Source organism: Amyelois transitella, chromosome 3 (genome assembly GCF_032362555.1).
Source record: "Amyelois transitella isolate CPQ chromosome 3, ilAmyTran1.1, whole genome shotgun sequence".
NCBI classification, from domain to species: domain Eukaryota; kingdom Metazoa; phylum Arthropoda; class Insecta; order Lepidoptera; family Pyralidae; genus Amyelois; species Amyelois transitella.
In genome coordinates this window covers 7,359,442-7,378,563 of record NC_083506.1, presented here as the reverse complement: position 1 = coordinate 7,378,563, position 19,122 = coordinate 7,359,442, and the positions used below count along the sequence as shown (strand labels likewise).

The 19,122-nt window shown below is 34.6% G+C and overlaps 1 protein-coding gene across 3 annotated transcripts; it reads left to right on the top strand.

The window, feature by feature from the left end:
- The first annotated feature begins 2 nt into the window (after positions 1–2).
- LOC106135469 (long-chain-fatty-acid--CoA ligase ACSBG2) lies at positions 3–19,086 on the top strand. Of its 3 annotated transcripts, none has more exons than XM_060947800.1 (15): positions 3–188; positions 6,294–6,393; positions 7,925–8,129; positions 8,470–8,604; positions 9,269–9,470; positions 11,598–11,699; positions 12,492–12,641; positions 14,015–14,124; positions 15,099–15,239; positions 16,355–16,573; positions 16,982–17,216; positions 17,463–17,603; positions 17,865–17,990; positions 18,470–18,590; positions 18,868–19,086. In XM_060947800.1, exons 2-15 carry the CDS (start codon positions 6,348–6,350, stop codon positions 18,942–18,944), a joined length of 2,010 nt encoding a protein of 669 aa, XP_060803783.1. In that variant the 5' UTR covers positions 3–188; positions 6,294–6,347; the 3' UTR covers positions 18,945–19,086. The 3 variants fall into 3 exon arrangements, with proteins under 3 accessions (XP_060803783.1, XP_013191215.2, XP_013191216.2); XM_013335761.2 differs by lacking the exon at positions 3–188 and adding an exon at positions 986–1,173; XM_013335762.2 differs by lacking the exon at positions 3–188 and adding an exon at positions 1,694–1,963.
- The last annotated feature ends 36 nt before the right edge of the window (positions 19,087–19,122 follow it).

The window sequence follows — 19,122 nt, the reverse complement described above, 5'->3', positions numbered from 1 at the left end:
CTTTATTGAAATAATCAAAATATCTAAACCACGGAATTAAAGTAATGCAGTGTTAGTAAGGAGTGAGACAAGAGTTGCATTTTTCCCCCTGGCTCTTCAACATATATGGAGAAAATATCATTCGGACGACCATCGAAAACTGAGAAAGGTGATGCTGACCACGAGAGAATGACCGGAGAGAGAGAGAAGTATTTTTAAATATTTATAAAAATACAAATGCTTTTCAAGCTTCAAAACGTTCGCGTGTATGAAAAACTAATTTTGAGATAAAAAGTACCTACATTTTGTGTTATATCAGGTTATATTCTACCCGTGTACTACTTATGTACTTACATAATTTCTTTAAAGTCCGTCCAGTTGCTTTTACTAATAGAAATAACAAACACATCCTTACAAATTTTCGCAATTATTGTATTAGTAAAATTATGTACCTTTGTAGTTCGATGGGATAACCTATGAGGTACTTTCGAGAATAAAAAATATGTTGTGATCCCTTATTATTCCGATTTCTATATTTCGACTCGACTGCATACTATTTGTCAAATCTAACTATAATATAAAAATGACAACGCCTGGGCCAATTTGGCCAATTTAAAAAAAAATATGTTTTTTAAGTTCGAGGATGGTTATTATATAGAGAATACAACTAACAATGGAAAGTTCTTAATTAAATTACATAATAAAATAAATGAGTTTTTTTCCGGTCGCACGGATTCCGGTTTCTGATATTGTAACTTGTAATATTAGGTATTTATTAATTTGATTAGGGCTGATAGCTAAAAATACTGTAACAATAATAAAGCACACGATGATAGATGATTTCGATTATGTCCGTTTATATCCGGTTGTCTGAATTAAGTTGGTACCTAGGTAGCGCCCATAACATTGCTGTGGCATGGCTAATCCACTGAGCTCAAATTTAATACGAGTTTTTTGATAAGATAATGTGAACTGTAGATATTTTAAGAACCAAGTGAAATGAAGTAAATCATATTGATATCTATAGCTAGTGTGTAGGTATTTATCAGTTCAGGCTGAGAAAAGGAGCGCGCTCGTGCGGACGTCGCGTTCTTATTGTTTGGCGCGTTCAGTCTCATCGTTACAGCACGCGCAGAGAGTATGAGTGTGCCGGAGGAGACTTTCAGGATGGATCAGGAACTTAAACAGAACACGGTAAATTTCTAAATGTTAAATCATGTTAGACAGTCTTAGTTTCATATAAAGCTTCTAATTAGATGAAGAAACTAGTACTTACCTAATTTGACTATATATTTATTTACTTCCATGGTTAATCAAATATCAGTACCTACTTAAGTAAATCTGTGTCATTTGTCTCGTTTATAAACATTCTTAATTAAATAAATAGTATTTTTTTATTAAACAATTGAATAAAGTGATATGAGTAGATAATTAATGACGTAAAATTTAAGTTCTAAACCTTATTAAATTAATAGATTAGGTGCATTATTCTACAGATAAATTAATTACTATCTTATTTTATATTTTACTCATTACATTAACTCTATGCCATCAACTCATAGGATGAAGCGAACTTTAATCCCATGCACGTATATCGTATGATTTGTACAGTCTACCTTAACAAAAAGGTGGATTATTTTGTTGGAAAATGAGTCTAATGAAACTGTAGCCTAAGGTGGAGGAAAAATTATTTCGATAGACGGCATACGTAAGCGCTTGTAGGCAAGTCGCCAGTTGGCTGTCGCAGTTGCTTTGCTTCGGTCGCAGAAAACTGTGTTTTCCGTAACGTGGCGACCTACACAGGGTCATAGAGCGCGTCTCTACTAGTAAAAATGATTAAATTTAGTGATATTCAGTGCGGTGAATTAAGTCGGGCATAAATACTTAACAGCAAATATTAGATGAGATGAACAACGCTTAAATTTTTTGCAATTTATTTAACTTTGTGAAGTTTAATAAAGATTTGCCGATTTAAATGATAGAGGTATGTATTAAAACATTTATAAGTATGTTTTATTCCTATGTTTACTATGATTTGAATACTTCGCGAATTTATTTAGCGCCTTAATGCATACCTGGCTAGTGTTCACTGCACCTACCAAAATAAATGATAAACATTGTATTCACGCACTTGAATCTTAGCATATGCTATTGCTCTACTATTTTCGGCATAGGTCGGCATGCGCCGTACGCTGCCCGTGTCATTATATGAAAATGGAACATTAGCATAGCCAGTGGGCCAATGGCCCGTTATCAGCCGTTATTTGACCGCACCCGAAATTATCATAAGAGTGTACTTTCTGCATGGATGCACTAATCGGCAAATTGATCTTGACTAGGCATTCAAGCTCTTGCCTATTTAATGAAGACTTAGAGACATGATTTAATCACCTTTTAATTTAACATAATCTTCAAGACTTGATCGGTTTTACTAAATATAGAGTACCTTCTTACTTTAAATAAAGATTAGTATCTAAGGATAGGTATGTACTTACGTACTATATAGGTACGAGTAATAAAGGAATTTTAAAATACAGTAATACTTCTAACACAATCATTTTTAAAAGCATGTCATCATCATCAGTATATTTCAAGAGGAAACTAGGAACCTACCAATATATTTATTGCCTAGCTGTGCCCGCGACTTCGTCCGCGTGGAATAGTTATTTTAGGCATCATTGAAGCCCTCGAGGTTGAATAATTTGCCCCGATTTTATTCACATTCTCCTTTATTTAATAGCTCCTAATAGTTGCAGCGTTATGTTATATAGCCTAAAGCCTTCCTCGATAAATGGTCTATTCAACACAAAAATAATTTTTCAATTCGAACCAGTAGTGCCTGAGATTAGCGCATTCAAACAAACAAACTCTTCAGCTTACACTATACGCTGAATTGTTTATTTGATAGTAAATGAAAGAAAACCTCGCCCCTTTTTTCATCCTCGAATAATGAAAAAATATACTATATTTATATTCATCTTACAATTGGTTATTTTTTTTTTTGGCATTTTACTTGTAGATCAATAATGTTACATTGTAGTTGTAAAAGAACTTTGGACTAAGTCTTTTATTAGATATAGTTTTTTTAGACATTTGACTGAAAAATACTATGTAAAGTCATATTTCCTCTATGGTAGGGATAAATGAAAGGTGCTAATACTTATTCATTTTACATTTAAGACATTCGAAATTAAATCTGGTAACGAGAAAACGGATATTAAGCATATTGTCAAACCATCTTTGTATCGTTAATTATAACAGTTTGCGCGGGTAATAAACCACCTCAAAGCGGACACTGTTATCGTGGCATTATCTTATCATTACCCACCAACAAGCCAAGATCAGTGAACGTTAGCGTCACGAATACACATTGCAAAAAAATATCCTCTGCAATTCGTATCCCAGCTTCAAATTATCCATTAGACATTTACAAAACTCGATATGGCTTTGAAAGTAGGTACCTATATAGAGTTTAGAATACGATGTTAAACTCACACACAAACTTGAAATAGGTCTTCTCTTATAATATATTCTAATAAACGGTTAAAAAAAACATTTTATTTTAACGTTGATAAAACACTTTTCCGGTTTGAAACACATCGCCCACAAAACCTATGCCACTTATATTAATATTCACCAGTTTAGTTTATCTCAAAATTACTAAAATATATACGTGACTGTTGCTGTAAGAACGATCTCAGTAAGTCATTGTCATCCATGACCCTAACCCATTGATAACTCTATGACACTCGGATAACTTGTACCTACAATACAAAATTTCCAATCCAGATACGTACCCAGATACTAATGTTTTGCTTAAAACTTATATTATTGTGGTTTATACTGCACAGTGCCTTTACCAGACTCTTTCAACTCTGTCAGGGTAATCTAATCTAACTTGGATCATGTCGTGAAATGACTTCTAAAATGACTACTAATGCAATATTCATCTATAGTATATCATCTTGAACAACCTAAGTCTCTATTGAATCCTTGAAAAGATATAATATGAAAAGGTATAACAGGTAAATAGTAAATAAGGCTTAGTATAGTTTGGCGGGTCGGTGTATGCATTACAATAATAATTCTAAAATAAACAAAACGAAAGTATATTTTCTATGAATATTTAGGTAGGGTCATTACGTCATTAGATCCACTAACTTTCACCACGAACCACGGCGAGACGGCGTGGTTGACGGACGTAAACATGTTTGCTGTACCTTCTACCGTTACCATAGGTTGAACAACCATATTTTTTAATTTTAATAATTTTATTACATAAAGAGAGGGTAGTCACTGCGAAGAAAAAAATAAATAAATTCGAAAAAGATTTAGATAAGTAATAGGCACGGAAACTTTGGGAGGATTGAGTTCGCCCCAAATGAAATTGAAAACTTGTGATTGATAGTAATGATAGGTACCTACTGCAAGACTTTTTCTAATAAACGTAGGAATAGCGTGATAATGCTGTAAAAATCGACATTGCTACCTACGTAGCGAAAATTCATTAATTAAAACACTACTTGTTATAAAGAGTGTTTACATTAGCAGATAACAGTGCAATGCACCAACATAAAGAAGCTTTTTAAGCCTCTTGTTGGTCTTATATTTAGCCTTTTATGAACTAAAACTGGTTACACCGGATAATAACAAGTACTAACCCTGCTTGGTTTTATTTGCTGTCGAAGAAATGTCCATCATTGGTTTCCAAAATAAGATGATTTGAAGTCGAAGCTTAAAAATAAATTTGCGCTTTCCATCCCTAGTGCAAATGAACAAATAATATTGATAAACTTTGTCATGGCTAAACATAATCTATAATAATTTATTACCTTTACGTCCTGTTTATTTTTACTTATTCGGTTCGTCGTTATCTTATATAAGTAATTCTCTTTATCTGTTTAATTTTATTGTAGGTATAGCTAAACAACACAGTTCTTAAAATGTATATCCTACTACTATTATAAAGGCGAAAGTTTGTATGGATGTTTGTTACTCTTTCACGCAAAAACTACTGAACCGATTACCATGAAATTTGGTATGTAGGTAGCTGAAGACCCAGAATAACACATAGGCTACTTTTTATCCCAGAGTTCCCGCGGGATTGATAGGGTTTCCATGCGGACGAAGTCGCGGGCGGCCTCTAGTAATTATTATAAACCAAAAATTGCATCATGGTGGTGGGCTTTTGAAATTCCAGTCTTTGATTAAGGCTTCTTCCTCTTCTACCACTTTTGGTGATCTTGTGTCCAACTCGTCTAGTAAAATTACGATAAATACCTAGATACTGTAAGGTATGTCATGCTGTTACAGTGCTACGGCCATGTGCCAATGACTCTTTTCTGAGTTATGAAAATTAGTTTGAGTGCTAACCAATGCTCTTATAGAGAGGGAAACATTGTGAGGAAACAGTTCCGGCAACTGAACCATTCAAGCAACTGAATGTGTAACCGTGATAAATATGAGTAAGGTTCCCATGCAAAGGTTGGGGAGGTCATACTTTTGTTGATATCAGTAGCCTTTCTTATTTAAAAGGCATATCATCCTTGACTCCCTTGCTTCGCAAAAATACATAAAATTTACAAAGTATATCCATAAAAAGATTTAATACATGGTACCTATGTAAATATGATTTATAACAGTAATAATCTTAAATACTTACATAGGTACTTACCTATATAATATCAGCATGCGTCCATTGACAAATTGAATGCAGTTGCATCAAGTTGCACGTTGTTAAGAAATCAAGAGTCACGCTAGTTTGCGTCTACGATTGTTGTAGCCGCAATTAAAATAATTATAAGCTACTTAAATCTAGTCAAGACATCGCCATGTGCCGTTATCACGTAAACCTTCGCAGGATAGCGTTATTTTCCACATAGCTACCATTATAATACCAATATAATTCATTTGTCTTGTTCGATATCATACAAAAACAGTATTTAACTTCGGTCACGGTGTACCTACTTGCTTTTAAAATTATTTTGCCTTCGGAAATTCTGTAGATCTTCTATGAGTTCTCCCTTCCTTCTAATAAGAAATATAGGTACCAACTTGCTTAGGTATATACAAAATTTTAACTTTCTGCGCACAGAATAGTTCATGATTTGGATTTCTTGTCAGTCAATAATCATCAATCAGTAAAGGAACATTTTTGTATTATTATTCTTATGTACCTTATTTTGTAAATAAATAAATATTAGTCGAATTATGTTTAAAAGTACCTAAATACTAAAAGTTGCCTAAGTACTCATAAGACTTTTATGTGAAGATAAATCTTGTGATAAAAATTGTTCAGTTTTTTATATTTCTAGGAAAGCACGACGGTCATCGTGGAGAACGGCGAAGAAATAGTAAAAGTGAACAAAATGCACGTGCCCAATGGCGTGACAAACAGAGATTCCTATAACAATGGTAACATCCCAATTAAGCACTTACATGCTCAAGTGTAAGCTATACTATAACCTATTTTTTATACCAGACATAATCACAAATTGAGGGTGCCAAGTTTAGATGTTTTTCGTTCGACTAGTCGAATGTGCCAAACAAAAAATCGTCTTATACCAATATGCCAGTTGGTATATTGGTATTGTTGTCTATTTATATTCAGACCTAGAAATAATTTCTTATCTCATAAATTCCTACAAATTAGCCCTTTAAATCTTTCATCTAAAGCGTAGACTTATGTGGTTCCACTAATCCTACTTACTTAAAATATGTAGGTACTTACTTAATTTTGTGTCATGAAGTAGGCAAAGATATCTATTACTCTTATTTACACGGAAAACTTCTAAAATTATAAATCTATCTAATTTATAATCTGTGTTATTTGTCGCGTATAACGATACAATATTATTATTGTTACAAAGGTGCTCCAGTTTAGTGGGAATTCTAACCACTCTAATTATAATTATTATTCTCAAATGACATACAAATATAATTAAATAATTTATATCTGGTTTAGATACGTTTTTATGTGTTTCAAACAATTATATGGACCTCGTAACGCGTCATGCATTCAGTCATTTTAGCGTGACCGAACTAACCGACGTAGGTTACATAAATTAATTGTGTTATCATTATTTTATTAGTAGACTGGGATGTACGAAAAACGATCATATAACAATTAACAGGATATTTTTAAAGCTATATTTTAGTAAGCCAAAATTCAATTATGAAGACATGACCTAAAGAATAGTTCCATATTTATCCAAATTTTAGTATCAAGTTGAATGAATTTTATTTTTGGTAAAGTTTAAGCGTTGGGAGTATATCTGAAAATAACATCTCCATGTAAAATTCTATATTACTTATTTAAAAAATTAAAGTTAAGAACGAACAAGTATGTATTATCGGCGGTGATTTATTCATTTCTATAATTAAATTGCCTTGTTGTTTTAGAGGATGGGGATTTCCAATAACTAAAAATAAAACTATAAACAATAGATACCTACCCTGTGTTAATATCCTATTATCACGTTTTGGTTAATGTAGGTACTAGGTGCCTATAACACGTATCTACACAAATATATCAGACATGTCGAACAGAAATACATACAACATACCGATGTACACTACGGAAAAATATATTTTTTTCTCAATTGAAGGTTTAGAACCTTTACTTTAATCTTCTTTATTATTCTCTATAATATAATACGGTATTGAGAATTAGTAAATTTGTGAGTGTGGACTAGCTTTGCAGCGGGTGGTCCTGGGTTCAATTCCCACATAATGCTGGGTTTATCAATCAAATCAATCCTACCTGTCTTATTTAACATTAAATAAAATTGGCGCTTTTGTCTTAGAAAAGTATAAGTACTTCAACGCGACCCAAGTGTTTAAAAAAGAAAAATTAAATTACCACACACTAATAAACTGGCTGACCTAAATGTAGCTGCCGCATTCCTCACTCATTATACTGAAGTTAACACGCAATCGCTTTCAGGCCCCGACCAGGTGATACCGGCTAGTGAGTACACAACCTGTACGCCAGAAGGATGTGTTAAATTAAGGGTTGAACACAGGGGAGTAGCGGGAGAACCACCTATATCAGTCCCAGGCCTCCTTAGTAGAACAGTAGCAAGATACCCTGATGGTATAGCATTAGCATCTAAAAAAGAAGATGGGAAATGGCACAAAGTTACATACAAGTGAGTGTACCTAAATGGGAGACAAGTATTGAAATACTTTTTGACGTGATTTAAAGCAAGTTTGTCGCTGAAAATTTCAATTATTTCCCAAGATTTTGTATTTTATTTTAAATGCAGATTTATGTTTAGTTGATTATTATTTTATCTGTATTTTCTAATAATCATTAGACTTTGGTCATGAACATCTGACGTAGGTAGATACAGATTGTTTTTAACGTGCTACATTCACGTTTGTTTACGTAATTTTAGCGTGCTATCTGCAAACATATTTATAGTTAAATACTAGTAAGTAGTTATGTACGTATCAATTATCACTTGTTTAAATAATAATATTTTCCAGGCAATATCAGGAGCGTGTAAGAACTGTAGCGAAGGCGTTCCTAAAGTTGGGTTTAGAGAGGTATCACTCCGTAGCCATCATCGGATTCAATACTGAACAATGGTTTATTGCAGACTTAGCGGCTATACACGCAGGGTGAGAAATTGATCTGTCTTCTTTTAAACTGAGCTTTGTAATTAGCATCTTATTATTTCTATATTTTATAATCTGAGGAATCTTTCTGTATTATGTTCTGCTTACTTGTTATGTCCTTACAGTTAATTTCTCAATATTGTACATTTTTTCTTCGTAGGTAGTTAAATACAAATAGTTTTATTTAGTATCGTTAATATCTTGATGATATTTCTAAGATACTTACTTACAAATCAATTTCTCGAAATCTAAAGTTGGTTTGGTCTTATCAATCTGATGAACTAATTGCTTGCGGTTTTTCCGTGGCCAATAATGTCTAATCAAAATTATCTGCTTTCGCATTGCACAGATTGAGTCACGTTACACCACGCTTAGTGGAAAAAGAATGATCTGTTTCAAAGTTATTTAAAAAAACCGTTTATATCAGCGAATAAGGAAAAAATAAGGATGAATGTTTTATTATTTTCGTAAAATGATAAAATAGGTATGTAATGTTAATCTTATTAAGCATCACTGAATTTTGTAAGCTTCTGTGAGATAATTTTTCTATATGAATTATACGACTCCACTTAAATAATAACTAGGCATATAATGCTACATTTAAATGATCTTTCAAATAACTTTATCATATAAAATTGAACTCAACTGATCTTTTTCTTCTGCGCAGTGGGTTCGCTGCGGGCATCTATACTACGAATTCGGCAGAAGCATGCTTCCACTGCCTGCAGTCGTCTCGGGCCAACATTTGCGTGGTCCAGGACAAGAAGCAGTTGGATAAAATCCTTGCTGTGCGAAGCAGGTTGCCACATTTGAAGGTCTTGGTGCAATGGGAGGCGCCAGTCGATACGTCTATACCTGGACTGTATACGGTACGTCATTTTTATGGATTCACTTGTAGAGTTCAACGAGCATTTAATAATAAAATAGAAACTGACTTATATTAAACTACTGATTTCATGTTATGCTATTATTGTAACTTAATTATCACATTTTCGTTCATTCACATTGCATATAAATTAATGTATGATAGGTATTATAATTAACTTATAAAAACATATTGATGTCCTTATTTAAAAATCATAACAAAAAGATATGTCGTAGATATACAGACTTTTTATAAATACTTATATAATTGTAATTTAGATACCTATGGCACTTATTTACGAGTAGTAGAATATTGTTTATTTTTAAACTAAAATGATATAAATTATAACATAGTAGTTCCCTCAGGGTCACAACGTGATTTGTGACTTGGGGTCAAATGTGTGTGATTAGATAATAAATTACTACATGTATGGACGCTGGTACGCATGTCCCAATACAATAATATTATATTATACTTATGCACAGGAAGAGGACCCTAAACGAAATTCATTTTTTTAGGTAGGTAGAAAAACGATATTATTTTTTACAGATTTATGAAAAATACTGCCTGTTTAGTTTCCGTACCAAAGTATTGGATTATAGATAGAGAAACAAAAATAAGGAATTATGTAACATGGATGAGACATAGACATTATTTGATAACGTTGTCGGAATCCTACATATCTTATCTGCATAATATAGTACTTACTCAAACCTAATTATCGTCGTAAAATAAACGGTCATTGTCATAACCTCATTTCCTAAAGTTGTATGAAATTAGCTCAAACTGGTTAATAGCCTTGGATGCAAGATTGACATCTGTTGGTGTTTTCAATGTATGCTTCTTTTCTTCAATCTAAATGTTGAAACACAATTTCAATTGTGTTTAAATTTCATCCATAACATATTAGTACATTCCATGTATTACATAACATATTACATGTTTATTAAGCAAAGATCTCTACTACCTAACGATGAATATGTAGGCAGTGACTAGTAGGAATAACATTTAAGTAAGAGTTGTGGATTTGCCTGGAATAATAAGATGGTACAAAATTATACTTGGAAAGTTATGCGCAAAAGATAGTCTTAGTTTTAAAGATGCTTGGATAATTTAATTTAACGCATTTTATTTCTTTAACGTGTATTTCTTTAACGCATCACTTAAACGTGTATGCAGTATAATAATAAAAAAGTAATTACCTACAATATAATAAATAACTACACGTATTGAGTCTGTTAGAGTGCGATCTTCTAACACAATAACAGGACATACTCCTGCAGATTGACACTGTGCAGGGATTGTAAAATTTACAAATTTACTTGTTTATTAACATTTATTTTTTCTTTATTTTAAGTATGATAGTGATATTGAAAGGAGAGTGAACGCGGGGAACATGGTGAATGGAGCTTTGCATGCCTTTATGAGCAGTCAGAAACTATCCAAAAAGGCTCGACTGGCTGTGCACAGGGGCGTGTTGGTCCCGACATTAATGTATGGGAGTGAAAGTTGGGTATGGCAAAAGAAGCATGAAAGCAGAATAAATGCAGTGGAAATGAGAGCGTTAAGGAGTATGATGGGTGTGAAATTGAGTGACAGGATAAGGAACAGCGTGATAAGGGAATGTTGTGATGTGAAAGAAGATGTAGTTACAGGAATAGAAAAGGGTATGTTAAGATGGTTCGGTCATGTGGAGAGGATGAATGAAAGCAGGTTGACTAAGCAGATATACAAGGAGTGTGTGGAGGGAAAGGTCGGAGTGGGAAGACCTAGACGAACGTATCTTGATCAAATTAAGGACGTCCTGGTAAAGGGTCAGGTCAAAAGTACCCGAAACCGCCGAGCTTGTATGAAGAGAGTTATGAATGTGGACGAAGCGAAAGAAGTATGCAGAGATCGTGGCAAGTGGAAAGAGGTAGTCTCTGCCTACCCCTCCGGGAAGGAGGCGTGATTTTATGTATGTATGTATGTATGTATTTTTTCTTTGGTAAAGTTTTAGTTTATTATAGTTTTTAACATATACTTAATTGATAACTGATTGAAAAATAAAGTTTATATGATCTCTTACCATACTTTTAGTTCATTTTAATGGGATCCAAAGCTTAACAACACTGTTATTTATTGATTACAGTGGGAGCAGATCCTGGAACTTGGTGCTAAAGAACCGGACACACATTTGGATAAAGTTCTCAAAAACATCGCTGTCAATGAATGCTGTACTTTGGTTTACACTGTATGTGTGCATTATCTTTATTAAATTATATGTAGCCTTTCCTACTATATCGCAGTGTCATGCTCTTCACAAGGTGGTCGCCTTAGTCCGGTGAAATAATAAATTAATTCGACCATATCAAGGTCCCTTATCATAACCTTTATTTATAGTCGTATATAAAGTAAAGTATCTTATCTAAAAAAAATATAATAAAATGTTAATAGTCTTATTCAATATAAGCCAAATTAAGCGGGTCAGTCATAGGCGAAAATATTCATTCCTTTATTATTGTATTAAGCTTATTATTGATTATAATATTGGAGTTAAAAACTCAGAATATCCACCTAAAACTTATCTATTTCCTTCTGGCATACATACCTCCAGTACAGACATGTATATTATAAGATATATAAAATCACGGCTATATCCATTGCGGGATAGATAGAGCCAAAAGGCTTGAAAATAATGCACGTTCAGCTGTATGTCTTAATGATGGAATTGAAATTAAAACAGTAACAAGTTGCTAGCTCATCGCCTACAAGAAGAATCTCAAGTTTAATAGCCATTCTCCTAATACGACAAATAGTCGACTTTTACGACATCCATGGCATAGGTAAAGAATGGTCGTATTCCAAATTTCCGGGAACCACATGACACTTTTCTGACATACTTAGGTATGCCAATTAGATCGACTAGAACTCTATTATCCATAACTACAAAAAACATGCGTTATATTAAACCCTGAACTAGGTAAGCTAGAAATATCTAAACCTTGACATGTGTATCGATTGACCTGAGCAATTTCCGTTGCAGTCTGGCACGGTGGGCGCTCCCAAGGCGGTGATGTTGTCACACGACAACTTGACGTGGGACGCTCATTCTATCGGCGAGCGCGTGCGTGATCTGCAACCTTTGGCCGAGCGACTCGTGTCATTTTTGCCACTGTCACACGTCGCCGCACAGGTATAGTGGGATTGTTTATAGCAAATTATTCTTACATAGGTACAGTATCAATCAACAAGCAACAGATAACAACAGAAACATGTATGTATGTAGGATTTGTAGCATGACAATGTGAAAGTCGTAGGTATGTGACGCTCACTCAGTTGGCCAGGCAGGCAGAGAGACTCGTGTAACCTACTAACAAATAGGAAGGATTCTTAATAAACTATCCTTACATTATCCCTACATAATAAGCGATAAACGATATAACAACAAACATATCTACGTAAGGCTTGTAATACTTTCTGTGGAATGCTTAGAGCGAATGAGTCGGTTGGATGTGTCGAACACGTGTTCGAAATCAACAAGTATTAATATTTACCTAATATGGTAACTTCAACTGTATCGCTCAGGCCGAAACAATTCTTTGCTATAAAGCTATAACCACTGGCTGAGCGACTCGTGACGCTCTCCTTGATGCTTAGGCCCAGCTTGCGTCCTCATCCTCACCTTTCTGGAGAGGAGTCCGACATGCGCATACGACCACGATCCTGAACTGGCTACGGTCGCAATATTTTCCACATAAAAATTTGATATCATACAGAATAAAGAAATTTTGAATTGTATTTTGAAATGAAACAAGATCTTTAAACGGATTTTAAATTATTTTCTATGAGAAAGTGTTTTTAATCTATATGCATATTACTAAACGACTGCATTGGCGAAATCACGCTTAAAAATTCAAAGCTAGCGATGGGAACTCAGAAACCTGAAGGCTGATTGACCTGAAGACTGAATATTATAGTACCTACCACCTGCATTGTCACGTAGATAAATACCATGCCCATGAGATTGACATTGGCAGCTAATGTATAATTTAGTTCATTGTTGAATAAATCTGTAGATATTCATTAATCTGAAACACATTCTTATTGTGTTCTGTCGACTGCATATTTCGTATTGTTTAATTTTAACGACTTGATTACATATTATACCTACATACTTATCTCATTAAACACACATGTCGAACTCTATAACTGCATTATTGACGCAGATTTTTTTAATTATGCATGCTATTCAGTGCCCCTTCGTCATTAATAGATAAATCTTTCATGAAAAAAAATCACTTTTTTTAAAAGTAGGTGACTAGATGTTTTTTTTTTCAGATGATGAGATTGTTCCCAATTAACAGTAACTTATTACAAAGTCAAAAAATTCAATATTTGTAGAACTTTTTGTAGCTGTTTGGACATTCGTAGCAATCGTAATTAGAGTTATTTTTTGTAGCTTACTACTCTAAATATGAACTTAAAAACGCCTTAAATGATTTTCCCAATGTCAGTTTACTTAAACTTAACCTGGATTATATTTACATTATAAGTAAATGTTCCTAGGCAGTGGACATCTATACGACGCTGTCACACGGTGTTACGGTGTTCTTTGCGCAACCTGACGCATTGAAGGGCAGCCTTGTCGAGACACTGAAGGAAGTCCGCCCTACCAGGTAAATTTTAAAAATATTTCTATATTTCATCGATTACGTAAATGTTGTTTTTCAATAAGTACCTGGAAAGGTAGTCGTATGGGGTGACAATGATGTCCAGCCTGACGCTTTGATGGGTACCCTTTGTTGAGACACTGAAGGAAGTCTGCTCTACTAGGAAGTTTAATATTATACATAATACTGAATAAAGTACAATGTACAATCTGCTACTCAATGAAAACCTAAAATAACAAATTATGATAATCTACATGAAGACTAAATATTTTTAAGTGCCAATGTTTACTACTTAGTTACATTCATAAGTACCTACATAATTTGTTACATACATGCATTGTAATGTACCTAAGTACTTGCATTACACCATTCAGACGAAGACGAACAACAACTTTCATTAGATTCATTAATGATGTACTGCAAAGTGAGAGTTCATGGTTTAAAGTCAGTTGAAGCAAGGCTATTCAGTTTTTTTACCGTAGCCGATAATGTAATGTTTTACGTCTGTGCTAAACAACCTTGACTGTTTCAACATTTCGATAAAACATTGTCATACGTGGCTTTGGTTTTTCTATCTCGTGATTTTTTTTTATTATTCATATCTGTTTATGCCTAATTGACAGACAATGCTTACTCGAACGATCTTTGGCTTAGGGATTCTATTGAAAATGATTTTGTAGAATTATTTGCATATGAGATTTATCCTTTTTTTCTTAATACCTATACATACGTATTATTACATCTATTACATTGCGGGGTTAACAGAGCCAACTGTCTTGATACATACATTTATAATTTATAGACTTACCTTTTTTGGTTTACAAACATACATTAATCTTTTCTTTTAGTTACTGAGAAAAGACCTCCATTTATCAGGACGTACCTACCCGATTAGATCAAAGTAACTACGATCATGAAGATATTTTTTAAAACTTTATTTTTTTAACTCGTTTTTAATATTTGTGGCTTTATTTACTCAGATTCCTGGCCGTACCCCGAGTATGGGAGAAAATGCACGAGAGGATCACCGCAGTGGGGGCGTCCAGTGGCGCCATGACGCGCTGCATCGCGAACTGGGCTAAGGACAAAGGGCTCAAGTACCACCTCGCTAGGATCGACGGGTAATTCGATTTCTAGAAGATTCTTACTTTCTGTTAGTGATCTATGAAGGCTCCTTGGTGTGACGAAAAATTAATAAAGGTACTACTACTTACTTGATATTTGCAAGAGAAACTCATTTTAATAGAAGCATTTCAGATAAATGTTTTACCATTTCATGTTTTGGAATTGAACTATCCGCTAGATAAATTAAAACCTATGAATATGATATTGATGGTGCTACCCACCGCAAGAAGGCCATTCATAGCTGTATGATCTCATAAAAACTGATTTCTATACACGTGCAAAGCGGCCTATAGCCTTAATCTTCCTGATTCTTCCCTTCTCGAAGTGGTTATCAGAAGAAATTTATATAAGAAAAAAATTTAGTTCAAATTGGGTAGTAATGACACTATTTTATCAATAGTTCTCTATCGTCGGGGATGACGGGTCTCCCCATAGACTTCACGGCATCCGACGTGATCAAATATTGGTATGTGATAAAAAGGTCTAGGTAAATGTGGAATGCGTAGACATTTAGTTACCCGTGTCTTCTTTCTTGTTTTAGCATGATTATTCATGGTCTGAAATAATTTCTTCCCGTTCCCACGTAACAGCTTCTTATGCATGGATTTCTTGAAACTGATTTTCATATGTAGCAATTGACATAATAGGTACTAGTTTCTTCACTTTCTCCTAAATATTTTAGCCACATTTTTAAGCATGAAATCCATTCATATATCTATTTACCAATTAATAGGTTACTTACCCTATTTACGTCATGTTAGTCCTAACTCGTAGATAGTAGATATCTTTTTCTAGTTGACGTAATAACCTACACGAAACTAAAACAACAATCTTCTAACAGCGTAAGTAGGTAAGTTTTAAAAACTATCGAAATTCAAACTCTTTTGCTGAGGACCTGCGTGTACCTACGTTTGTTCATATGGATAAAATGAGGTTTTATCGCACTAACTCCACTTCTAGCTAATTAATTCCCATATCAATTTGAGTAAAATAGGCGATAAAACCGACCGAAGCTTTACCAAATTACTACTTACAACTTTAAATTGAAGTTTATAGCGAGAGTAGATATACAAAAAGAGCGGTGTTGTTAAAAACCAATTAATCCCTTCAGGCAACAAGGCTCCTCCTTCGGGTACAACTTAGCTAAGTCCCTGGTGTTCAGCAAAGTGCACACCACTCTCGGCCTGGACAAATGTCAGACGTTCGTGTCGTCGGCCGCACCGCTGTCTCCGGACATCAAAAAGTTCTTCCTGTCCTTGGACTTGCCCATCATGGATGCCTTCGGGATGAGCGAGATGTCGGGAGCACACGCACTTAGTATCTATCCCAAGTAAGTTAAAACAGAATTATATAATTTCAGCAATAGCTGCATACTTTAAATATGTTTATTGAATAAGTAGTTAATGCGAAGCGTAAAATTAAAAATGTTTTCTTTTATTACGTCTCTAAATAGGTTGCAAATCTTCCAGATTCATTCATTAATGCTAAGTTTTAATTATAAGTAAGTACTTACGAAAGAACCTACCCCTTAACGTCATCGCAGGCACTCGTCTTAGTAGTGCAGCTTTTACCATGATCCAATATGGATAAGGTTCCCCTTGCAAAGGTTGCGAAGATCCTGGATCATGGTCAAAGGCGCTCTCCTGGCTTATTTATAGAGATATGAGGATATAACTGCAGGACTAACGCTAGGAGGAAAAAGAACTATCATAAGTTACTCAAAAAACCGAAATCGTAGGTTCAAATTGGACTCTGCGGGCGAAGTTCTCGACGGTACGAAGACTCGCTTCGACGGCGCCGTTAGCCAAAACGGGCCCGGCGAAGTTTGTATGAGCGGCCGACATGTGTTGATGGGGTACCTCAATGACGAGGAGAAGACCAAAGATGCGATAGACGAGGACGGATGGCTTCATTCAGGAGATATAGGGAGGATCGACATGCACAATCTGCTGTACATCACTGGTAGGATTAAGGTGAGACCTTTACAATGTTCCTTGCGGTTCACTTAGTGTTCCACGGTTAATTTTCTGTGCAGATAATTTGTAAACAAAATTATAATTTGTTCCTGTCCAACGTGATTCAAGTTACCTACAATTAATAACCTTCTTTAAGTGAAGAGATATAACAATAAGTATCTCATCGTTCAGTAGGTACCTACATCTAATTTGTTACGCTGCTATCTATTTATGTTAAAATTTTGACCATTGTTTGTTTTCCAGGAGCTGCTAATCACAGCTGGCGGAGAGAACGTAGCTCCCGTGCCGATAGAACAATGCGTGCAGGCTGAACTGCGGCATCTTGGGTACGCCGTGCTCATCGGCGACCAACGCAAATTTTTATCTCTGCTCGTCACGCTCAAGGTAATATTCGTTTTGGTCATAGTTTCTTTTTAATTTTCAAGCAGGTGTTGACAGGGTTAAAGTACCTAGTAAATAAAGGTTTCAATCATTGCGCGATGAGATGCTTGTACCAGTTGTTTGCTGTAGACCACAGAAAGCTTGAAGGATCCCAAGGCGCAGGGGTTGATATACTAACATCAGAAAAAACAAAGAAACGTTTTTTTTCATAGAAGTACCTACTTAGATCTCTTTAAAAATATTTTTAAAATCATATTTCAACAGGCCAAAGTCAACTCTGATACCGGTGAAGCGCTGGACGAACTGGAAAGCGAGACCAAGAAGTGGGTGGCCAGCCTCGGCTCCAAGGCTACTACCATCAGCGAGATCTACAACTCTAAGGACACAGCTGTAAGTGTACCACCCGAGTTCAACTTACACTGCTATAAAGTGAAATTTATTGTACATGTTAGTTAAGCTTCACTTGCCCTTTGAATAACCGTGACGGTATTACGTGTAAAAATAAAAAGATTATAATGGCTGAGGTCGTTATGCAAACCATGTAGGTGGTGAGACGGGTTGAATTAGTAATTCTGACGTGTGTAGTAAAACGTGTAGGTAAACGTATAACCCACTCGATAAAAGCATTGGTAAATGATGACATTAAGATACACTTATCAGCCCAGCCCGCTCCCAAGCCTTACATGCTTTGCATGCGTGATCTGTGATATTCTATCACTTATGCGCATAATGGACTTAATTTATTTCTATCACTTGTGCGACTAATCATATGTCCTGATTTATATGTCGACACGAATAAAATAGAAATGACGTCAATTAGGCATTTCATAGCAACAAATGTTTCCTAAACTGAAATTATTTATTATCAGGTACACAAAGCGATTGAGGAAGGAATCAAGCGCGCTAACAAACAAGCTATTTCAAACGCACAAAAAATACAGAAGTTCGCTATATTGCCTGCCGACTTTTCATTACTATCTGGAGAATTAGGTTTGTATCTTATTTTTTTAAGTATTTGTACATATGTACAGCCGCCTGTAACCAAAACCGTAGGAAATGAAGTTTCACTGCAGGCCACTGTACTTGAATCTCAATGCAATTTGTCGTTATTTTGAATAATAGTGTGAATAAGGAGAAAAGAGATGGAATTTTGAGGTCAGTTTTAATTTATTTTATTTCACGCTCAGACAAGCTGAGATGGGAATAGCGCAAAGTTTGATAGACATTATACTTACCCATTTTACAAATTTTAATTTCGATTTTTCAGGACCAACGCTTAAAATCAAGAGAAATGTCGTTTATGAGAAGTATAAAGATATAATAGAAGGCTTCTATAAAGAGTGATTTTAGTATAAGCTTAGTAGTAGGGCTTGGGTGTACATTAAATTATGATAATTATATTGCTCAATTAGGGACTCAATGTGATTGATACTGTAGAGGTGTAAATAGGTTATATTTTGTTACAACAATATACAGTTTTATACAATGTTTTGTTTCAATTAAACACCCAACCGCCGATGGT